Genomic DNA, 24,372 nt, shown 5'->3' with positions numbered 1-24,372 from the left:
GTGGGGGCGTGTTAGAACGAGCCATTTTAGGTAGGCGTGGTTGACTCTTAACTTTTATAAAGAATATCTCTTTGGATTTGAGACTTTAGTCTTTGCAACTTTACAGATCTTCTTTATGCACCAAGACCTTGTAACACTTCAAAGAGAAAGGAAAAATTTCAATCGCATCATATGACCCCTTTAAAATAACTGTTTTCTATTTAAACATATTTTGAAATGTAATTTATTCTAGTGATAGCAAAGCAGCCAATAATATGCTGATTTGGTGCTCAAGAAACATTTCTTATTTTTATCAATGTTGAAAACAGTTTTGCTGCTTAATATTTTTATGGAAACTATGGCTAACATTTAAAAGTTTGGTTTATGTATTATTTAAAAAAAAAAAGAAAAGAAATTAATAATGTTAAGAAAAGAAAGACATTTATGTTACAAAAAACTAGACTAATGGCTGCTGAAAATTCAGCTTTGCCATCACAAGAATTACATTTTAAAATCTATTCAAATAGAATACAGTTATTTGAAATTTCACAATATTACTGTTTTTACATAATCAAATAAATGCAGCCTTGGTGAGCATAAGAGACATTAAAAATCTTAATTATTACAAACTTTTGGCTGCCACTGTAATTAATTGGGACAAAATAGTATATCAGCTATTTATCAGTATACTGTCCAGAATTGTAATAGCTTGCATCCATAGTCTTGCTATTCTTTCTGGCCTTGTTTGACATACAGATATTTAGCTTTAACATTCAGGGGCAAATAAGTCTGATAGTGTGTATAATGCCTGCTGATATCTCCCATTCCTGTAGAAGAAATACCGAGATTTTAGGCTGCAAGGCGTTCTTGACTCTACACTGAACAGCAAGGCGTACGATACGGTACGGAACCGGCTGACCCTGGAGGAAGCCACTGCCTCTGTCAGAGAGGGGGGCATGCAGGGCATCTCGATGAAGGACAGCGATGAGGAAGACGAGGAGGACGATTAGAGCATCGAGCCATCCGGTGCCACCCACCACCCTGAACCCGACCCATCTATCCAACCCTACCCTACCCCAACACTTTAAACTTAGCCTGATAACGTAAGATGCATGTATCAACACTGATTACCCAGTTAGCCACTCTAGGATCCCCCCCCCATCAGCTCGAATTGCCCACAAATGAAGCTAAAAAACAATAAAAATCAAAGAATTGTACTAAAGAGTAAAAAGAACGTTGCAAAGACCATAATTGGCAATTTAAGCTGTGTCATAACATAATAAAGAACAACAAACTAGCACCAATTTTTCAACTCGTTTATTTGAGGAATTTGTTTCTATGTGTTCCTAAGCAATATGGAGTACCATTTGTTTGATAATGTCGAGTGAGATTATTAGGTGTGTCCCTGTCCAATGCGATAACATATATGGCGCTTCTTTGACGTACTCTTACATACATTAATGGTACATTGTTGTGAAGATGAGTGTATGGACCCTTTTCTTTGTCTTGTCTGTTTTTAAAGTGGATGCCAACTGCTTCAAAACTAAAAATGAACCTCTGTATTTAAGTTCAAAACTGTTAACTGTAAATGTCTTCTGTGTCTGCACATTTCCATTGTACTTTTTTCCTTATTTGTGTCGTGGCTCTGTGGCCCTATGTCGCAAATATCCAACTAGGCATTGTCTCACAGGCATCTTAAAATGAAAATTAATTGGTATTCTAGAAATGCAATATTGCCATACCTCCATTTTGATATCTCATTGGAGACGTCTTTTAATTAGATGTCAGAAATGACAACAAAAAAACGGCTATATTTTTGGTTCAGTTTCACTTTTACAGAGGATCTCTCTCTCTCTTTTTTAAGTTTGTATGTCCAATTAAAGTCATTCTCTTTATGTTAGTAGATTTGTTGAAACTGCTATGTGCCATTTTTGGGGTCTCGCTATTGTTTTTGTATATATCATGCTGTACATTGCATTCTGAGCCATTGCTGCATGCCTGTGGGATCCACCTTCTCCAAAAGCTTTTTTTTTTTTTTTTCTGTGTCAATTAGCTGGTGGATTCATTCTTGCGTTTGCCTTATCAAAGCCAACAGTTGTAATATGCAAGAGCTGTGGCCTCTCAATAAAGATAACATGATGTACTAATATAGACTGCCTGTAGATTTTGTTTCTTTGTCTTTATTCAGAATGTGGATTCAGTGACCCCCATCATTAAAAAAAAAATCTAATTTACTAGTTTCATTGTAGTTGCATAATTTTAGTCCTTCCGTAATGGACTTTTATTTTGACGTATTTCGTCATGACGTTTAACCTAGTTGGCTTCACGTTCGCGCAGATAAAGTAACTTCATATCACGTAATAAAAAGCACAATAGTCTCTTAGTCTTAATTTATCTGATTTTGCTAAATTAAAATGCCTGTCCCACCTGGATCCATAATCGTGTCGGATTGGCATCGCTGTCCAGACAGCAGGGAGTTTTTCAGCAGGATACTGCATAAGAAGAAACGGCGAAAGTTTGGTAAGGATTATCACCATGGATACAGCAGTTGGGCATCATGTTTCTTATCTTACTGGTCAGGTATTTCTTGTTTTGTTTAATAAAAGAACAGCAAAAATAAGTATTTGTTACAGCCAACATATAAAATGCTAAGTGAATTTTTATATAACTAAGTGGTTTTTATATAACTTACTGTGAAGGGCTCTTGGAAGCGCCAATGATGCCTCCTCATATGAATGTGGATATCGTTCGCTACAAGGTCTTCCTCTCTGGGAAAACCGGAGTCGGGAAAAGCGCTCTTGCTGCCCGTCTCGCTGGCCTCGATCTCCCTAAGATGCACTATGAGACCACAGGTAAACAAGTCACACATTTAAAATGAATTAAGTAATTTTTTATTGTAAAAAGATTTTCTCTTGAACACATTTATAGTACTTTTAATGAATACGTTTGAAAAACATTTGAGAGATTAAGACTTCAGTCATGTCAGTGACCAATAAAAATAAGCGATTCTATTCAACATGGGGCGGGTCGCCCTCTCATGGCGGCCTTGAGATAACTTGGCCAGTCACATAAAACTATTATAATACACATTTAGTTGTAGAATAATAGTTATTAATAATAGATGACGACAAATATTTTACTAATACGTTATTTGAATGTGTACAATAGCATTAGAAACAGCTTTGAAGTTTGCTTCATTACATCCACACCGATAGGTGTCAGTATACGCGTCATTCATGTCACTATTAATTTAATACAATCAATAATAATAAAAAAACCATCAGCGGTCATTGCTTCATAGAGCTGTGATTCTTGTAGGCATAGAGACAACAGTGGTCTTCTGGCCTGTAAGACTAAAGGAGAGTGGCCGTGTATTGTTTTTCCGCTTTGAGCTTTGGGATTGTGGGGAAAGTGCAATAAGAAGATTTGACCACATGTTACCGGTGAGCATTTCCATCATATTACAGAGTTACTTAAATTCCCAGGGATAGTTCACCCCCAAAAAACATAATTTACTCATTATGTTGTTCCAAACCTGTATGAATTCCTTTCTTCTGTGGAACATAAAACAAGATATTTTGAAGAAAGTTGGTAACCAAACAGTTGCTGGTCCCCATTGACTTCCATGGTATGGACCAAAAATACTATTGAAGTCAATGGGGACTAGCAGCACTTTGGTTACCATCATTCTTTAAAATATCTTCTTTCGTCATTTCTTTTCTTTCACAGAATAAAGAAACTCATATAGGTTTGGAACAACTTGAGGATGAGTAAATTTTCATTTCTGTGTGAACTGTCCCTTTAACCCACATTCTGTTTCACTGCATCATTTTAAAGTATGATATTTAATGGTGTCCTTTTTCTCTCTTTAGTCCTGTAAGGAACAGGTGGATGCCATCCTTTTCCTTTTCTCCTTCACTGATCGTGGCTCCTTTGATGATCTTTCAAATCAGATATCACGGATCACAGAACCTTCGGATCGAGTGGTTAACTTGGTTGTTGGCACCAAGTATCCTTTACCAGTTGAGAGCATTTATTTGACAATTACATTCAAATGCATGTGTTATTATGTGTTACTTGAAATAAAATAAATATTAACTGAAATAAAATATCAAAATCTTAAACTTATTTTACTTAGTTTAATTTGATGTTCTAAAATAACTAAAACGGAAATAAAATTAATGAAAACTATATAGATAGGCCTATATTTAAAAACAAAAAATAATAAAACTGACAAAAATGGAAAAAATAAAATTATTCAAAATATTATACTAAAATTACGCTGATGTAACACTGATGTGACATTGTCATGGCCCTTAACAGTGCAGATTTGACTTATTTATGCACACAGATGTGACAGAGAGTGACGTAACACATTTTCAAGAGGTTTGGGGTCTTCCGGTCTTCCGAGTGGGAGGTGATGTGAGTGCGGGGCTTGGTGAAGTAGCACCCTTACTAAATGCCCTTGCAGAAAACCTGTGGCACCAAGACTGTATGGCTGCTTAATCTGTGTCCATCTCCACACAGGCTGCTCTCAGAGGAACAGACTCAGAGATCATTGTATAGCTTGTACGTGTGTTGTCTGTTTTGGTTCAATCTCACAAGGATTGGTCATTCATGGATGGAATATGCTGCTATGGAAACACTCTAAATACCACTTACTATTTTTCACTTTCTAAATGCCTATAATTTTATTAGTCATTTCAGTCAGTGACAAATATCTGTGAGTCAAGAAATGGTGAGCAAAAATATCATCTTAAAAATACATCCAAGCGTTAGGTTTTCACTTTTTTGAATGAATCCATGATTGGCAAGCATTTTGCTGTATGCTTTTGGGCTTTAATGCTCAACAAACCACCTTTCTCTAGAGAAGATGTGACTGACATTGGATCCACATCAGCTGGGAACTGACACTTCTGACGAACAGCGTCCACGATCTGATGCCAACTGATTCATCAATGAAGAAAAATGGAAATTAGAATACAACAATGAGCAAGATATTGTGCAAAAACACAAATAAATAAATCTAATATTACATGCTCTTAATTTTTGAAAGAAAATGTGTTTGAGAGAAAACGTGCTGTTAAAATTGCCATTAGAGTTTATTTTGCTTACCTTTTCTGCACAGACTTGTATTGAAGTATTGGTGGAGGTTACAATAACTTCTTCTGGTGCAAACTCGCTTACATTCACTGTGAATATATACATATCTCCAACAGTCCACATTTCCCTCTTTGAAAAACAGATGTTCATTGTTAGTTCCTTATTGAGTTCAAATTAATCATGTTTATTGTGTTAGAACAAATTAAAAGTATACAACAGTACAGAACTCACCTTTGAATCAATGCTTGCCACTGATGATTTGTATGGTTGGAAAGGAAACATAGATAAGTGCACTTTAATCCAGCTCTTTAATTCACTGAAAAAGATTTTGTAATTGGTGAGCATTTGATGCTCATTTTCTCAGTGTAATTGTTTAGACCAATGCAATGCTTACTTTTATAACAGTGGCTGCTTCTGGGGTTTTGGGTGAGGCTAGTTATGACGTCAATGTATCATATATGAGAGAACAGATTCATCTTGTAGGGTGTTAATAATAACGTCCTCTGTCTGTTCAGCCCTGCATTTATTTGAAACAGTCTGTTTATGGAATACCCTCTGTAGAAGTCTAAGACAAAACTTATCATGGAAAACTAAATGTACTATTGATTGATTACAAATGTAAGATTTGATCATGGCTGAAAATATGAGACTCACCCTAGCAACAAATACAGATAAACACAACAGCAGCTGGAGAGCTGATGTGAAATTCCTGATCCTCATTACAGCTGTCAAATCGAAACCGAATAACCAGATGTTCCGTCATTTTTAGTGTACGTCATGGAAGGTTAATTTTAAGCAGTGTTGGGGAGTAACTAGTTACATGTAACGGAATTACGTAATTTAATTACAAAATAAAAGTAATTGTAATCAGTTACAGTTACTAAGAAAAAATTTGTAATTAAATTACAGTTACTTATGAAAATGTTAAGGATTACAAAGGGGGTTACATATGACTTTTTCCACACACACTCCCACATACAGATTTAATTGAGTTGCAGTGACTACTCTAAAATATGAAACACCAATGTTTCAGAAGTTTATAACATGCTTATGTATATGCTTTATTTTTTTAAGTAGAAAAGTAATCAAATGTAATCAGTTACATTACTTTAATAAAGTAATTGAAAAGTTACACTACTTATTACATTTTAAGTAGGGTAACTTGTAATCTGTAACCTATTACATTTCCAAAGTAACCTTCCCAACACTGATTTTAAGCGTGTACAATAAATCAGACCCTTAAATCTTCCTCTTGCTTTGACTTTCAGCTCAAGTTGACATGGGACTTTTATTCTGAAACGTCCGTAGGTGGGGTGGCCATTTTGTTTCCGCTTTACTGCCTCTAGCTTCATCTCGTCTTTCGTAATCCGGTTCATTGACGAATTTTGTCGGCGGGCTTTTTTAACGTGACCGAAATGTACATCTGAAACGATTTTCACTTAAAAAAAATATTATAAAACATTCGCTACACACAGCACTGATAAATCAGATTCCAATCTACTCGCTGTTTTTGACTAAACGATCCTCAAGCGCCTGGCCAGGCATAAAGGCCACAATGAAGCTCACAGACAATGTGCTGCGGAGTTTTAGGGTTGCGAAGGTGTTCCGAGAGAATTCGGACAAAATCAACTGCTTTGACTTCAGTTCAAATGGCGAAACTGTAATATCGAGTAGCGATGACGATTCGATTGTCTTGTACGACTGCCAGGAGGGAAAGTAAGTCGCATATAAATTCCTAATTGTGATTTTTCCTACAACTGGCTGGTGTTGTTCCGTGTCGATTTGGTCTTAACGGGCTTTAAAACATTGATTTTGGTTACAGGAGCATTACTGTGAGAGATGTGAAAGGTTAAGATTACCCCAGTAATAAGAAATGTGATTTATGAGTTTTACTGTTCATAGAGAGTATTGTAGTTTGAACATGTTTATGTACAGTAGCGATTTCCGATTCGTTTAAGTTGAATCTTTTTAGTGAATCAGTTGAGCCGGTTCACTGACTCACTGAACCCAGTGTCTTTATGTTTTATGCGTTCAATCATGGCGGCAACTCAATAAACTGTAACACATGAGTTTTTAATAATCACCGTTTAATAACCGGTATGGCATTATAGTAATATGCCTCGCTAGGATGTCAAGGACCACGAAATGACGTAAAAGATCCGCCGAATCTTTAACCGGATCTTTGAAACAAATATTTCGAAGGAACCGATTCGCGGAAATGAGTCGAATGGACTGTCTGAATGAGAGGTCGCGTGCTAACAGTTAGCATCCACGCCTCCTTCCGACACCGCCTTGTGATTTTACTGTAAAGTCTAGTATTTTATTTTTAATGTTAAGGGTTTCATAATACACAGAATTGCGCGTATATAAATAAGCGATCAGATTAACTTATTTATTTCCGATTCTGTCCTTTATATCAGACCTAAACGGACGCTTTACAGTAAGAAGTACGGTGTGGATCTCATCAGATACACCCATGCAGCCAACACTGTCGTCTACAGCTCCAACAAGATTGATGGTAGGACTCTTTATAAAGCCTTATGATATTGTGTTGCATTGCAGCTCCTATGCCTTTCAGTTTTGCCATACTATGGATAAAATGTTAATTGAACCTTTTTTGTTACGTTATGTTTTTTTCTTGTCAGTAAAAACAGTAAATGACAGTATTTTCCTGCAGTGTGATATGCCTTATTTGACCTAAAAGTATACATTTTTTTAAATAACATTTTCTATATTTTTTTAATTATGCAATTTTATGACTTCATATTAAATGAGATTAAATTCATAGTTGTTATTCTTATTTATGTATTTAGGTGTTTATTACTTATAATCATTTGTTTTGTTTATTTTTATGTTTATGCTGATTAAGTGATTTTCTCAAAGCTTTGCTGCTGATGTTCGTGTCTACTTGTGCCTGCTCTGGGTTGAGGTAGTTATTTGTACAGTTTTTAGGGTCTGTTATTCTGCCCTGTTAAGGAGCTAACTGTACAGACTACTGCCTTGCCCAGGGTTGAGCCTGTTCCTCTGACACAGTATACAGTACATTTTATCAGTTCACATGTAAAATCTTGTAGCTTTCCTTTGAGATGATATTGATATTTTCTTCTCACTACCAATGTGGTACTACAGATACTATTCGATACCTGTCCCTACATGACAATAAGTACATTCGATACTTTCCTGGACACAATAAGAGGTGAGGGTTTGTGACATTACATTTTCTTTTCTTGTTTATTGGCGTTTGAGTTATAGCACTTGTGTTTGTGTATTTTATCCTGTTTCAGGGTTGTTGCTCTGTCTATGTCTCCTGTTGATGACACATTCATTTCTGGCTCACTTGATAAAACTATTCGTCTGTGGGACCTTCGCTCACCTAACTGTCAGGTAAGCAGTTTTTTTTACTTTGGGTTAGTGTGTGTTTTTCTTGTTGGTCTATACTAGATTTTAATCTTGGTTGTGTTCACAGGGCCTCATGCACCTCCAAGGGAAGCCTGTGTGTTCATTTGATCCGGAGGGGTTGATTTTTGCTGCAGGAGTGAATTCTGAGATGGTCAAACTTTACGATCTACGCTCCTTTGATAAGGTAATTGTATTAAACTGCATCCTAGAAGCAGTAGTGATATCTGTCTTTTAAATGATAAAAATGTATACGTTTGTGTCACACCTCCTGCCTCAGGGTCCATTCGCCACGTTTAAACTACAATATGAGCGAACATGTGAGTGGACGGGTCTCAAGTTCAGCAACGACGGAAAGCTCATTCTGGTCTCCACCAATGGTGGAACACTCAGAGTGCTGGATGCTTTCAAAGGAGCAGTGCTCCACTCATTTGGGGTGAGAAATTAGTGTCATTTTGAATAGGCTTTTGCCAATGTTTGTGTTTAAGATTAAGTGTGTGTCTCATGGAGTCTTTCGTCGTCACTGCAGGGCTATAACAACAGTAAAGGTGTCATTCTGGAGGCCTCTTTCACGCCAGACTCTCAGTTCGTCATGATCGGTAAGTCTTCACCAATAGATTCAGAAAGGACTAGGGATAAGTTCACAGAGAGTGATGCCTGTCGTCTCAACATTTTGCTTTCCAGGATCAGAAGATGGAAAGATCCATGTGTGGAATGCTGAGAGTGGAATGAAAGTAGCACTTCTTGATGGCAAGCACACTGGTCCAGTCACCTGTCTACAGTTTAACCCCAAATTCATGACCTTTGCCAGTGCCTGTTCTAACATGGTAAGAGTTAACCATAAAGTAGAAATAAATCTGATATATTTGTTATAGGTCAGTCCAGATGGAATATGTGCACTCCAAACGCCCTCCCAACACTGGTGAAACATATGGCGCTTTTCCACTGCGTGGTACAGTATGGCACGGCTCGGCTCGGTTTGCGTTTCCACTGCAGTTTAGTATCGCTTTAGAGTGGGCGGGATTATTCACATGTCGTTATAGTTGCTTCGCCTCTACTGCTGCGACTCCTGAAAAACGTTTTCATTCCGCGTCGCCCCATCAAGCTCTCGCTGGATCCACTCCTCTGCTATCAACGAGAGGAACGTCTGTACTTCCTCAACAGACAACGAAACAGCCACTTTTTGGTGGTTAAAAAAAGGTGTGCTCGTTCAAAACAGTTGCGTTCGATCCTTCGCTGGCTGTGCTGATTTAAATCTAGCGGTTCTGTTGTGTTTGTGTCGCAAGTTCAGTGACGCAGGTAGTGACGATTCTCTCCGGCCAATCCGTGATCAGCAGAGTTTACACGTCACGTTTTGGTAACGGTACGGTTCACTTGGAACCTCAACCAAAGTGGTACTAAAAAAAGTACCAGGTACTGTACCCAGTGGAAAACCCCCCAAAAGTGAACTGTACCAAGCCGTACCATGCAGTGGAAAAGCGCCAATATACTATACTTACATTTTTGTAGTTTTTATTTATTGTTTGGATTTATGAAGGATTTGCTGAAAATTTACTCAAACTCATCTACATCTTGGATGACCTGAGGGTGTTTCTTCATCAGAACAGATTTATTTGCTCACCAATTGATCCTCTGCGGTGAATGATTGCCATCAGAATGAGCGTTCAAACAGCTGATAAAAACATCAAAATAATCTAAAAGTAATAATTCTAGTCCATTGATTAATGTCTTGTAAAGTGAAAAACTGCTCGTTTGTAAGAAACAAACCAATAAAGGCATTTTCACTGTAACCTTCTGGTCAAAATACAAGTCTATAATCCATAATAACGCTTCCTCCAGTGGAAAAAGTCCCACTCCCTTTTGTCCTTTCACATCACAATCCACTGACACATTTTCACCCATTCACTGCAGAGTATCCAGTGGTGAGCTAATGATATAATGTTTAAGTTCTCCAAATCTGTTCAGAAGAAGAAACAAACTCATCTGCATCTCGGATGGCCTAAAGTTGAGTAAATTTTCATTTTTGGGTGAACTATTCCTTGAAAGGAGGAATGGGTGCTCAGAGCAATTAAAAACTTGCCATATTCCCCTGCAGGCCTGATTATGGTGGTATAAATACTAGGGCTGCATGGTTAATTGAAATTAAATCGCAATTGTGATTAGGCAAAAGGTAGGACTGCATGATAAATCGCATGCGGTAGTCATGCGCATCTTGTCAGTAAAGCCGGTTCTGTAATCAGTAGTAAATCTCCAGCACGTGCTTTCAGATGGAGCAGCATTTACTATACAGAGCCGTAGTTTACTGACAAGCTATGCAAAAAAATTGCAGATGATATCATTGATATTATACATTGATATTATGAAATATTGCGTAGATTCTCAGTGAACTACGGCTCTGTATAGTAAGTGCTGCTCCTTCTGAAAGCACGTAAAAATACCACATTTAATAACCTTTTTACTCCAAACTCACTTCATAATGTCAGTCGAGTGTTTGAAATAAATCCTTCTCTGGAGGGTCTTGCGGTCTGCTGCACTACAGTTCCCATACCAGACAGTGATGCAGCTGGTCAGCACGCACTCAATGGTGCCCCTATAGAATGTGGTGAGGATGGGTGGAGGGAGACTTGCTCTTTTCAGCCGGCGGAGAAAGTGTAGGCGCTGTTGTGCCTTCTTGGAGAGTGACATGGTGTTGGTGGTCCAGGTGAGATCCTCTGTGATGTGCACCCCCAGGAATTTAGTGCTGCTGACTCTCTCCACAGTCGAGCTGTCGATGGTCAGTGGGGGGTGGTCAACGGAGTTTCTCCTGAAGTCCATCACAACCTCCTTTGTCTTACTCACATTGAGGGACAGGTTGTTAGTGCCACACCATTCAGCCAGCTTTGCCACTTCCTCTCTGTAGTGCGTTTCATCACTGTTGCTGATGAGACCTACCACCGTTGTGTTATCCGCAAACTTGATGATGTGGTTGGAGCTGAACTTGGCAGTGCAAGTTCAATGACGAAGAGCTGTATTTTCAACAATTATCAAAAGATACATCGTTTATATTGTTTGTGTGTGGCTGTGTGCTTAATAACAGGACCTGAACAGGGTGCGAGACTATTCTGCAAAAAAGGAAGTAGGCTAATTTTACACACACATCTTAACCCTTCCAAGTGGGTGAATGTACGCTCCGAGAGAGAGAGAGATATATATATATATATATATATATACACAGTATAAACACTTGCAACAATTACATTAACAGAAAACATACTTTGAACTCAAAATGTAAAACTAAACTGCAAAACAATATGTATGATTAAGGGTAGTTTCCTAGAAATAGTCTTTTCCAAAAGCACAAACATAAAATAACATTTGAAAAGTTAAAGTTGTAGGCCTTAACTGCTGTATACAGTATAATGGAAAAAGAAAATGATAAATACACTTATAATATGTTTGTTGAATAGTTTATTTAATCATAGGTTCTCATTTATTTTGTTTCATTCATTTAGCAAACACTTCATTTTTGGAATGTGGTTTTGTCATTTTTTCATCAATCATAATAATCAAACTAAACAATAATTAGCAACTGTAATAACAGTATAAGGAACATACAAAAATGTGTTGTATTGTTTTTATTTATGGATAACAGAATCAAGCTGTTGATTACCACAGAAAATAATTTTGCCTCATTGAGAGGTTAGAGCTTAACGTACTGAACCTGGAACATTATTTATAAAAAATATTAGAAACAAAGTATCTCCATGAATGAGTGAGTGAAATCGTTATGCTGGGAAGTTGCTAAGTAATAACAGCATAGTAAACTACCTCATTCAGTGATGAAGTTCCTCACCTGCCCAGAAGAGGGTGGTAAGAGTTTTGAGTCTATTTTTGGTTTAGGGGCATGAATTGAATCGTAAATACAATATTTTCAAACCCATATCAAAAGATTTAAACAACTGGCCCCGGGGCCGTGCTGGGGGATGGTCAGGCTGTTACCCGAGGCCAGACAGGGTGCCTGCTAAATTTGGGGCAAGAGGGATCGGGTTCCTTCTGCAAGCACACATGATCCCATCCTAGTTACAGGAGCCTTCTCTCACACATTTGCTGCTCTCACTTGGATAGCATACAGTCTCTCAAACACCAAACTCTCACTTCATGCTGCTGCCTTTATATCGTTTCTGATATAACACACAGCTCTGGCACTGATTGAAGTTCATCTGTAAAAAGAAGATCGTCCAGGTGACCCGTCCTGTGCGTCCAGCTTCATCCAACTTCAGAAGGTCCCTTGGCGGGTAGGAAGGCACCGCACTGACCCGCCATGTTTCTGGTTCTGGTGGTTACAGAGGAGCTGAGGGAGTTTCTGGCCCGGGCACGGAGTGGAACCGGCCGCCTCATCCAGGTGTTGATCAGAGACGGTGAGTGAGCAGAGGGTCTGAGGGCTTTGCTCAGTTCACAGAGAATTGAATGAATCAGAAAAGGTAAAGGCATCGAGATTAGTATTTTGTGAGCGGAAAATGCTAATGCACGTTGACCAATAAACCAAGCTTACTTTAAGACTGAAATGAAACATCCTGCTTGTAGATCAACTCTCAGTTAACCTTAACTATCCTAATCCTATAACGAAGGCTAGAAAATATTAGTGTTTAATGGGATTAAACTTTCCAATAGTATTATGACTCTTTTAGTATGACACTTAAATTATGTACCATGGTACAATGAGGGTGTCAAATGGCAATACAATGGTACAACGATTACCATATTCATGTACCATGGCATTTACATAGAACTCCAAGGTCAACTTTAATTAATATTACACTATATGTTGTCTAAAAAAACATAGTATGGCTTTGGTACCTTGTCCAAAAAAAATGGTTGTACCATAGTACTTTTTGGTGCCTTTTATTAGTGGAAGATCAATGTTCACTCAATTAACTGCCTTGATTTTCACTTTCTAAATGGTTAAGAGCTCAGTTGAGCTCAAATGTTTAAAAGTCAATTGGTCATAAATCAAATATTATGTACCATAATATCTTTTCGCCAATGTGAGGTCCAACTACAATCTGTACTTAAGTAACAACTAAGATGTCAAAACAGAAAGAAACTTGGACAAAATGAGACATAATGTACTGTTAATTTATACTATGATTTGATATATTGTCACATTATCCACTTGACACTTGATTATCTAATTTTGCAATGTTCATTTTATATTAATTTGTGTTTTTATTGTTTGTTCTTAGATGGGATTTTTTATTTGTTGTTTTACCGTCCAGGTGTCACCTGACATGAGGAAATAGTAACAAAACACATTTCACAATGTGTTTTGGTTCTGTGTTCACATGCTGCTGTAGGTCAGATGACATCATTTGACGTGGAAACTGAATGGTTCTTAAGGGATTGCAGAGGTCACAGGAACGTTGGACTGTTCTCTGTTGCAATAAAAGTGCGTGTGTGCAAGCGTGCATTTGCGTACAAGGCCGAGTGTCAGGTACTGTTGAAATGTTAGCTCACTATCAGATGACAAGATCCAGTTGCTGGGAAGGAAAGGGCAAAACGCTATCAAATTTGAGTGAAGTCATTCTGTCATTACCTAACCTGACTTTGTGATGCGTGCATGTATTCTCACATGACTCCGGTCAAATTAAACAGAATAAAATGTGATTTTAAAGAGTTTTGACTGAAGTACTTGACCATTCAAAAATAGGGGTCAATAAGATTATTTTTCCGAAAGAAATTAGTACTTTTTTCCAAGCAAGGATGCATAAAATTGATCAAAAATGACAGTGAAGACATTTATAACGTTAGAAAAGATTTAAATTTCAAATAAATCTTGTTATTTTTATTTTTTTATTCATCAAAGAATAAAATGAAATTTGTTTTCCACAACAATATTAAGCAGCACAACTGTTTTCATCATAGATAATAATAATAAATGTTTCTTGAGCACCAAATCAGCATATTAGAATGATTTCTGAAGGATCATGTGACACTGAAGACTGCTGACAATTCAGCTTTGCCATCACAGGAATAAATTACATTTTAAAATATATTCAAATAGAAAATAGTTTAAATTGTAATAATATTTCACAATATTACTATTTTTACTCTATTTTTGATCAAATAAATGTACGCTTGGTAGCTTTTTCTTTAAACATTAAAAAATCCTTATGACCCCAAACTTTTGAATAGTATAGTTTACATTTCGAGCAAATTAGTTGTTCATTTTACCTTCTAGTTTGCTTTAGCTTCAAACTATTAGTGATTTAATAAACTTATGTTGCATTTCACATGAAACTATGCAATTATGCTGGACCATTTTGTCCAGGCTACATGATGGTTGTATATGATTTCTTGTAAGGTAGACTGTTCAGCAATTTTGGACAGCTCCAGCTCTTCTAACACTCAGTGGCCTAATGTAGCCACAGATGTATAAACGTCAGGCTGGTTGTCACTATATGGTTTGTCTACTGTCTGTTTGACGCCTGGAGTGTGTGAAGATGTCTGGATCTGAATAGACTGGGTTGTTTTGGGTTCATAGGGTGCCTTTGAGTCTCACAGAGATGATATTTCAGGAAAGATAAAACAGGTCAATACAGTTTTGGATCTTTCTGGTGACTGAGTCACATGTGTATCCCAACCCTTATTGGTGGGTAGCACAGGCCACATGGTCAGGACCTGTCTGTACTCATGGTGATAGGAAAAGGACTGAGCTGTAGTCTTGTAGGCAGTGAGGTGCGGACACTCTGTTATTCAGCCAGATTGTGTTTATGCGTGATATTCTTTACAATGAATGTATTTGTATGACAGAACTCAGGGAGACAGGAGGAAGGCAGATATATGTTTGTCTTTTCGAATTGGCACATATGTGCAAACAGCTTTCTGTAAGTGTGTTGTTAAGGGGTGAGTAAAAGGCTGATGGAAAGTATGTGTCTGTGCTGATAGCTGGAATGTGTGCAACCTCAGAATAGCAGCTGCTGCAAAAGACCATCAGGAAATCCCCCTCCAAGGTCATTCGGACTGGTAACGTGTACGTGGGTGGATGATGTTTGCGCTAGATCTGGTTATTGACGTGCTAGCTGTTTTTCACAGTGTGCTCGTTAAAGGTTTATTTCAGTTAGGTGCAAAATCTTTCAATCACTCTGCACAACCTTTTACACAAAATAATGATCTTTAAAAAAGCATCATATGACCCCTTTAATCCACAGGCCTTGACCATGATTGCACTTGATTATCAAGTTATAAAAGGAGTGTTGTTTCATTTAGTCTTATACAGCAGTGCAACCAACAACTTTGTCCTTGTTGAAAAACACATGAGCAATTGAATTCGAAGTCATAGAGTGAAACTCATAGATTGAATGAATGAATAAATAAATAAATAAATAAAGCAAGCCTGTTGTAGGACCATTTAGATTTTTAAGAAATAATTTAGAAATAATTTAAAATAAGCACATCCCATAATGAAAATGTTGTTTTATATAATGTTTATATTAGTGCTGTCAAACGATTAATCGCGATTAATCGCATGCAAAATAAAAGTTTTTGTTTACATAATATATGTGTGCGTACTGTGTATTTTTATTATGTGTATATAAATACACACACATGCATGTATATATTTTGAAAATATTTACATGTATTTACATGCATATATGCATATTCATATAATTTATATAATTTATAAATATATTTAATATATAAACATAACATAATTTTCTTACATAGATATATGCATGTGTGTGTATTTATATATGCATGATAAATATACACAGTACACACACATATATTATGTAAACAAAAACTTTTATTTTGAATGCGATTAATCGCGATTAATCATTTGACAGCACTAGTTTATATATGTTTGGTATATTTTTTATGTTTTTGAAAGATATCTTGTATGCTCACCAAGGCTGTATTTGTCAAAATGCTAAATAAATGCAATTTAAAAAATACAGTAAAAACAGTAACAATTCAGAATAACTGTTTTCTATTTTTATATATTTTACATTGTAATCTATTCCTATAATTGCAAAGATGAATTTTCAGCATTTCTCCAGTCTTCAGTGTCATGCAGTCCTTCAGATATCATTCTAATATGTTGATCTGGTGCTCAAGAAACATTTGTTATCATTATCATCAATTTTTAATACTGCTGTTCTACTTAATATTTTCTTATTAATTTTTTACATATATTTTTACATTTGTATATATATCCATATACAACAATAATTAGCATTCTAACATTTCACAATCTAAAGAGAACCATTGAGAATACTGGGAAATATTATTATATAAACTTATATAAGGATGCAGTGCAATAATTGTCATGAAAAATGGTCCTAAAATATGCTTAATTTTCATTATGCAAAATGTAATTTCATATTTTTGTCTTTGATTTTGTGATGAACTGTTTACATAACATTCACCCAAATAACTATCCTTTTTTATGCCCAACAAAATTCAAAAACCTTTTTTAACTGTTTTAATTTCAAAATAAATAATACTTACATTTAAAATGTGAACATTTTCAGTGCTTTTAATTAAAACCAGCAGCAACCATTAGATTAGCACTTTGACGTCTTTGTGTACGAAGAAAAGCTGAGGACAGCAGGGAGGGAAGTGGGCAGATTTACTGGTAAGTAGATTATTGAAGTGATAAGAGATGAATACTGAGAACCATAGCTGTTAATCTGAGTGTTGATGCCTGAAAGCTGAGGTGGGGCTCTGGAGGACGTGCACCAGCACAGCACTGTTCACAAGGAATGGTAAAGCGGTTGGGAAGAAAGATGACCCATTAGAAAAGATAAAGCCTTCTAGTGCTTCATTACAGTGCTTACAGAGGGTGTTCTGGTTTGTACGTTTCAGGAAGCAAATTACATGCGTTTGAGTGTGTGATGTGATCAGTGTGAAGTTTGTAAACTGAGACAATAGACCAAGGACATGAAGAACCAGTATCAGGTGTGACATCTTTAACGTTAAAAGTGCTTGCATAAGTGATATATGCTGTCCTGTTTTTCATGTGTTCTTGGGTTGATTAACTATCTGACGAGTGAATACAGTCAAGAGAAAATCGAAAATAATAGAAAGATCTAATCAGTCGTTATATTAGAATGGTTACCATTGGACTCTTAATGGAGTATTATTTGAAAACCTTAAACCACAATTATTTGAAAAGTCTTACAAGTGAGTGGTCTGCATTATACAGTACACTGTCACTGCACAGAGAATTTATAAAGCCCAGTCTCATAAATATGAACGCTGCTTTTCATATGAGAATGAATTGCTTCTTAGAACTGTTGTGATGATGAGCACTTTATGATGGCAATTTACATTTTTATAGCGAAAGGCCCTTAAAACTCACGTCTGCTTGTTATTGTTCTCAATGGAACTCTTAATGTTTTTGTAACTTTATGTCTTTTATGATATATTCTCATACATTGCAATATAAATTGTGTTACTATCATACAATGTATGCAATAGGAACTATTTTTTCCACTGTCCTCATATTATTTCTATCACAAAAGTTTTGCAAGACAATGCAAAGGTTCTCGGAGGAACTCAGAAGTGCTGAAATATAATTTTTCTATTTTTTTTTCCATCACCATGTCCCTTTAGTGCATTTTCCAACAATCGCTTATGCATGTTTGCTTTTAATTATGGTGGACTTTCAGAGATGTGGCAAGTTGTTGGTCATAATTTTGTATATTGTGAATAATTTATGGTTGCATAATCTATAATGCTGCATATTCTATAATTGTTCTATACTATACTGTATTATATTATATTACATTATATTATATAATAAAATAATATTAGCCGTATTAAAGTGATCAATTTTCCATTGACCAATTTTATTAAAAGTAAAGTGTATGTTTGCATATGTAAGATACAATATGTTTCAGCCCATTAAAGATGAGATGATTATCAGTTCATTACTGACAAGAATATATTGTGTTATCAGACATCCCTCAGTACTGGCTTGTTTAATATATAAATAACTGAAGGTTGAATTTATGTGTATTATTTTGTACGTGTCTCTAGGTGAACTAAGCAGCTTGTGCTATATTGGGTGTGAGATACAAGGTGTGTCATGCTCTTTTTATAGTAGGATGTAGATAATGAACAATATTTCACTTATTTGTTAGCAGCAGCAGGCCATTACCCAAGCCTAGCCTTGTAAACACATTTAAATTGATCTACGTGATGGAATATAAAATTACGCAACTGATTTTTGGGATTGTTGGTTGCCCCAGGTTTGTAATGAGAGAGCTTTTTATGTGTATTTTAGAGCAGCTGGTGCTGGGGGCATACAGAGAGCCATGTCAGAGCTGGGACAAAGACTATGACCACTTCCTGCTCCCTCTGCTGGACCCTCACGAGCCCTGTTACATTCTATACCGGTTGGACACCAAGAACGCTCAAGGCTATGAGTGGCTCTACATCTCCTGGTCACCTGACCAGTCTCCTGTAAGTTTTAACATCTAGACATGATGATGTGAAGCTTGATTAGCAGAAACAGCTTATTCAGTTGTTCAAATAAACATACACTGTTAAGGTTCCAGATAAAACAAAAACAGCTGTAAGAAGGTTTGGTGAACCGAAGAATAAAAACCACTCAAGAACCTTTATTATATTTAAATAGAACAATCTTATTTGCATGCTCGTTAGGGTTCTTTGGACTCTAAGCAACCTCATAGCAACCAATCAGAACACACTAGCAACTGCATCTGTATTTATTGAAACACTCAGTACATCTTAGAAACTGCAGTACAATGCACTGGCCTTTTTTTCCAGAAAATGTAAAAACGTAACCACATGTGATAATTGTGGAAAACTGTAACACCATTGTGGTTAGAGCAGTGAGTTTTTATTTTGTTACTGTTATTATTTAATAAAGTGATAACTTGTCTTTTGCTACAGGTCCGGCAAAAGATGCTGTACGCTGCCACTCGCGCCACAGTTAAGAAAGAGTTTGGTGGTGGACACGTCAAAGATGAAATGTTCGGCACAGTTGAGGTACTAGCTGAAGAATATTTTATGGTAGCAAAATTGGTTAGTAGTTTTGTCTATACTTTTTACATTCACTTTATCATTTTAATTATTAGATTTAAATCTTTAAATGTTCACCTCTGTGAAGGACTAATGAAGTTATAATGAGAGACGTGCTGATGAATGGACTCAGTCCACCTGTCATCTGTCTTCAGCTGTCCGTCAAATACCCTGAAGCTGGATTATTTACAGTTGAAAACGTTTACAGAGTGGACCACCATGTTTCTTAATTTAGTAACTGGACACTTGGGGCTGTTGGCAATGTTCTTGGAAATGATTACCACTCATGGTCAACACAGAAAGGGCTAAATATATACTGTACATACACATAAAATATTGAACAAACAACTTTGTAGTTTTATGGGAGGAAGTTGTATATTTAGTTGAGAGTATTTATAATTTTTACATTTTGAAAGGACTATTTCAGATTGTCTGGAAAGTGGGAATAAATCTATAATTAAATAATTAATAATATAAACTTAAATATCAGTTTTGGTTGATTACTTATTATTCACATTGGTTAAAACAAATATGTGACCTTAAAAATATACCCAAGCGACTTAAGACTGGTTTTGTGGTCCAGGGTCACATATTAATATAAAAATAATAACATAATAAATAATATATAAATAAATAAATAAAAAGTGTTTTATTTCTGACGAATTTAAATAATTGCCAAATTAACATCAAAAGTGCACATAAAATAAAGCTTTTTGTCTTTTTTCACCATCACAAGGAGGACGTTTGTCTTCAGGGGTACCTGAGGCACGTGACTTCATGTTCTGCACCAGCACCTCTGACAGCAGCTGAACAAGAGCTACAGCGAATCAAAATCACAGAGGTGAGAAAAGACTGTAGACATCCATTTAAAAAAGCATAATTATAGTAAACATCCCTGAATTAATTCAGCTCTTTGTTTTAATACATTCTATGTTCAATATTTGTGGTTGCAGGGCAGAGTTAAACAGGTGAGCACTGTCGTTAGTTTAATATAAAAATAGTATTGTGTGTATGTGTGCTATTGTGTGCTGTGTACACTACAGCGTACTTCCAACTTTAAGGACAAACCTCATATACTTCAATCAATTCACAAAGACTTTTGAATCCTCTTGATTTCAAAATACAGCGAGGACAGAGAAATTACATGTATATAAATATAAATAAGGATTTTATATATATGGTTTTATGGTTGTATTATCTTTTTGGAGTCAAATATGGAGTGGACATGCTCTTAATAGGTTTCATGTGATCCACCCATATGGCCATGCTCATCTACACTCATCCAGCATATTAACACTTTGCTTTTCTTTCCACTCTTATCCACTCTTATCTCTCACCTGCATAAACAAATTTATCCAAACAACAGAACTGGCATATAATAAATCTTCCATGACCAGGGTAGCTCATTGGAATTGTTTGGGAAAATGTTTTTAATAGAATGACAGGAACTGTTTTGGTCATAATGTACAGTGGTGGTATTGGTAACGAACTGGTTGTGTCTTTGTCTGTAGGTGAAAACTGAGATCAGTGTGGACCCCAAACATCAGACTCTACAGGGTCTTGCCTTCCCGTTACAGGCTGAGGCTAAACGTGCTCTACAGCAGCTCGCAGAGAGACGCATCAACTACATTCAACTAGTATGACACAGACACACACATTTATATGTTCTTACCAGATACTTTCTTACCAAACTGGCTAGAAAATGTCAATTTTTTGTTTTCTATATATAGAAGCTAGATACAGAGAAGGAGACAATTGAACTCGTGCACACCAGCCCAACAGAACTCCGTGACCTACCCTGCCGGATCCCCCTTGATACACCTAGATACCACTTCTTTCTCTTCAAACATTCACATGAGGGAGACTACCTCGAGTCTGTGGGTTAGTCACTCAATTCCTTATACATATCTCATTGAGTACAGTTATGTATTACAGTTATGCAAACTATTCATGTCCTCCTCTATCACTCTCCATAGTGTTCATATACTCCATGCCAGGATACAGCTGCAGCATCAAGGAAAGGATGCTGTATTCCAGCTGTAAGAGTCGACTTTTGGAAGAAGTAGAGAGGGACTTCCATCTAGAAGTGGCTAAAAAGGTAAAAACACATTTTGTGACTCGTATTTCTCCCAGCATGAGAGTTACAAGCCCAGAACTTCATTAAAAGTCAGCATGAAATTAAACGCATCCCTATTTACTCCAACCAAGCCAATCAAGATCCAGATGAGTATCTGAACAGATTTGGAGAAATTGAGCATTATATCACTTGCCTCACCCAAATGGATCCTCTGCAGTGAATGGGTGCCGTCAGAATGAGAGTTCAAACAGCTGATAAAAACATCACAATAATCCACAAGTAATCCACACGACTCCAGTCTATCAGTTAATGTCTTGTGAAGTGAAAAGTTGCATTTTTAAAGAAACAAATTCATCAAGATGTTTTTAACTTCAAACCTTTGCTTCTGGCCAAAATATCTATAATCCATAATAATAATGCCTTTCTAGTGAAAAAAAGTCCATCCCCTTTGCTTGTTCCTCACATCAAAATCCACTGACATATTCATTTAGAACTGTTTTTGGAACAATTGATCTGTGCATATTACCTTTTCACTGCAGAAAGCATATTTTATCCAGAAGCAGTGGTTTGAAGATTAGAATGTCTTAATGATGGATGTGTTTACAATAAGCATGCAGCTTCACAAGATGTTAAGTGATGGACTGGAGTCTTGTGGATTATTGTGATGTTTTTATCTGTTTCGGCTATCGTTCTGACGGCAGCCATTCATTGCAGAGGATTTGTATTATATTCATTGTATTTATATGTGTATTTTCACTCAGCATCTTGTTCCATTCAGAAATATATCACGATATGGAATGAACTGCATTATAAATGTCTTTTCATGTTGACTTTAATGAATAGGAGACACTTTATATGCAATTATATACTTATATATTCTATGCAATACAAAGCTGACCAAACAGATTTTTCTAAATCTTTGTGTTTGTAAATGTGTCCTTGTTCATTTTAGTTGGAGATAGATAGTGGAGAGGAGCTGACAGAGGAGTATCTGTATGATGAGGTCCATCCTAAGCAGCATGCCCACAAGCAAGCATTCGCCAAACCTCATGGCCCTGCTGGGAAGAGGGGAAACAAACGTCTAATCAAGGGAGGTGGAGAGAATGGTGGCAACAGCTAGGAAGAACAGAAAGCAAGAAGAAAGAAATGAACTTTAGTCGTACCCTAAATGTTCCCTTTTTATGCCTGTTTGCAGGGTAAATTGTTCATCCTGCAGAGGGTGTGAAGGAAAAATTGGAATACTGTGCTCAGTTGTTGTTAATTCAAAAATGTCGTTTTGTTTTTACTTTCTTTGGCTTGTATTACTTTTTACTTACTGTTATTAGGTGTTTATTCATTTGGTGTGTTAATGTGCATATATTTAAGAGGAAAAACTCAGGAATTAATTTTATCTGTACATTTTCTGAGCATATTTTTGTTACAGTGGGTACGGAAAGTATTTAAAAATAAAGTGTAGAGTTGTATAAAAACAAAAACACATTTTACTTGGTTTCATGTATTTTATTTATCGGTATTATGGTTCTCCTGGACAACATTGACATTGATCTTTCTTTTCTTTTCTTTCGTCTTCTTCCCCTTTTTTTTTGTTTGTTTTGTTTTTGTGTTTGTTGGCTGGTCAATGACTAGGTTGACAGGTCATTTACAACACGATCTTAATAAAAAATAAACGAATTATTAGTAAATAAAAATCTACAGCCCTCTCTTGTATTGTTTATGAACATACTGTTGCATAAATAAAAACAACATTCACTGAGTCTTTGGTGGTCATTATTATTTGGTCAATCAAGATATATTCATAAAGAATCAAGTCCAATCAGTATAATCAAACACAGCTGGACTCAAATGAAGGTGTAGAACCATCTCAAGGATGATCAGAAGAAATGTACAGCACCTGAGTTAAATATATGAGTGTCACAGCAAAGGGTCTGAATACTTAGGACCATGTGATATTTCAGTTTTTCTTTTTGAATAAATCTGCAAAAATGTCAACAATTCTGTGTTTTTCTGTCAATATGGGGTGCTGTGTGTACATTAATGAGGAAAAAAAATTAACTTAAATGATTTTAGCAAATGGCTGCAATATAACAAAGAGTGAAAAATTTAAGGGGGTCTGAATACTTTCCGTACCCACTGTATATAATCTCATACATACATACGCACTCAAAACTCAATATCATTTTAAGCATATTAAAAGTGTTGATTGTGAAACATGATAGATCACTCATACTTTAAATGTGTTTTTTAAAAACAGAAAATAAGTTTTATCCAAGAAGCTTTTTTTAAAACTGAAGCAGTCACAGGTCCTACAGAACCTACAGCTATTTCATAGAAGAAGATACACTCATACATACACATTCACACCAGAGCCAAATGTGACACGCAGACAGAATGTTATACTTGGCTACGTGAGAGCTAGTCAGTTGGTTAAGTAACAGATATGTAGCAAGAATCGGATATGGTAAAATGTTCAGGTTTAGACATGTGATTCAGATTCATTTCAGGATTCATATTTTTAAAAATATGACATGAAAATTTTTATGTTTTATAGTTACAGCTGGGTTTCTCAATTTAAAAAAAAAAACATATCTTTAGTATCTTTCATATCTTCAGTCATTGACTTACATCATGGTCCACAGTATTCACTGTCAAACACAGTTATGTGTACAAACTTCTGTTATTAATCAGAGCAATTCCAAATAAAACATTTTTGTATGTCAAATATCAACATTTTTCCAGCATTGAGTGAATAATTCAGCAACTAACAAGTTAAATATTTAAAATCATTAATT

At 36.1% G+C, this 24,372-nt stretch overlaps 3 protein-coding genes and 1 long non-coding RNA gene across 10 annotated transcripts in view; 3 read left to right on the top strand and 1 right to left on the bottom strand.

Moving 5' to 3' along the window:
- LOC107673496 (calcium-dependent secretion activator 1-like) overlaps positions 1–2,177 on the top strand; it is an 86,396-nt gene extending 84,219 nt beyond the window's left edge. For 2 of the 4 annotated variants that reach the window (XM_016467095.1, XM_016467092.1), the window contains one exon: positions 813–2,177. In XM_016467095.1, the coding sequence (XP_016322581.1) occupies positions 813–989 (177 nt within the window). In that variant the 3' untranslated portion in view covers positions 990–2,177. The remainder of the gene's footprint in view (positions 1–812) is intronic. The other 2 variants (XM_016467093.1, XM_016467094.1) reach the window with 1 other exon arrangement.
- A 98-nt stretch (positions 2,178–2,275) lies between these two features.
- Positions 2,276–4,576, top strand: cplane2 (ciliogenesis and planar polarity effector 2). Of its 2 annotated transcripts, XM_016467097.1 has the most exons (6): positions 2,276–2,499; positions 2,679–2,831; positions 3,298–3,422; positions 3,852–3,988; positions 4,308–4,401; positions 4,507–4,576. In XM_016467097.1, exons 1-6 carry the CDS (start codon positions 2,394–2,396, stop codon positions 4,543–4,545), a joined length of 654 nt encoding a protein of 217 aa, XP_016322583.1. In that variant the 5' UTR covers positions 2,276–2,393; the 3' UTR covers positions 4,546–4,576. The 2 variants fall into 2 exon arrangements, with proteins under 2 accessions (XP_016322583.1, XP_016322582.1); XM_016467096.1 differs by lacking the exon at positions 4,507–4,576 and having other exon boundaries at positions 4,308–4,501.
- A 273-nt stretch (positions 4,577–4,849) lies between these two features.
- Positions 4,850–5,853, bottom strand: LOC107673499 (uncharacterized). 3 transcript variants are annotated; one of them, XR_001632407.1, is made up of 4 exons: positions 5,737–5,853; positions 5,314–5,589; positions 5,095–5,211; positions 4,850–4,926 (listed from the first exon to the last, which is right to left on the bottom strand). It is a non-coding gene; the product is annotated as an uncharacterized LOC107673499 (long non-coding RNA). The 3 variants fall into 3 exon arrangements; XR_001632408.1 differs by lacking the exon at positions 5,737–5,853 and having other exon boundaries at positions 5,314–5,398; positions 5,477–5,591; XR_001632406.1 differs by lacking the exon at positions 5,737–5,853 and having other exon boundaries at positions 5,314–5,591.
- A 545-nt stretch (positions 5,854–6,398) lies between these two features.
- Positions 6,399–22,988, top strand: LOC107673495 (twinfilin-2-like). Its single transcript, XM_016467091.1, has 16 exons — positions 6,399–6,798; positions 7,503–7,600; positions 8,212–8,278; positions 8,367–8,466; positions 8,549–8,665; positions 8,759–8,914; positions 9,008–9,077; positions 9,163–9,305; positions 18,751–18,924; positions 19,378–19,473; positions 20,243–20,347; positions 20,460–20,474; positions 21,018–21,143; positions 21,237–21,387; positions 21,483–21,604; positions 22,536–22,988. The coding sequence occupies exons 1-16, from the start codon at positions 6,638–6,640 to the stop codon at positions 22,701–22,703; spliced, it is 1,869 nt and encodes a 622-aa protein (XP_016322577.1). The 5' UTR covers positions 6,399–6,637; the 3' UTR covers positions 22,704–22,988.
- Positions 22,989–24,372: the final 1,384 nt, after the last annotated feature.

Source organism: Sinocyclocheilus anshuiensis, unplaced genomic scaffold (assembly GCF_001515605.1).
Source record: "Sinocyclocheilus anshuiensis isolate Anshui unplaced genomic scaffold, SAMN03320099.WGS_v1.1 scaffold44, whole genome shotgun sequence".
Lineage (NCBI taxonomy): Eukaryota > Metazoa > Chordata > Actinopteri > Cypriniformes > Cyprinidae > Sinocyclocheilus > Sinocyclocheilus anshuiensis.
The sequence above is the reverse complement of the archived record's forward strand: the minus strand, read 5'-3'. Positions and strand labels throughout refer to the sequence as shown.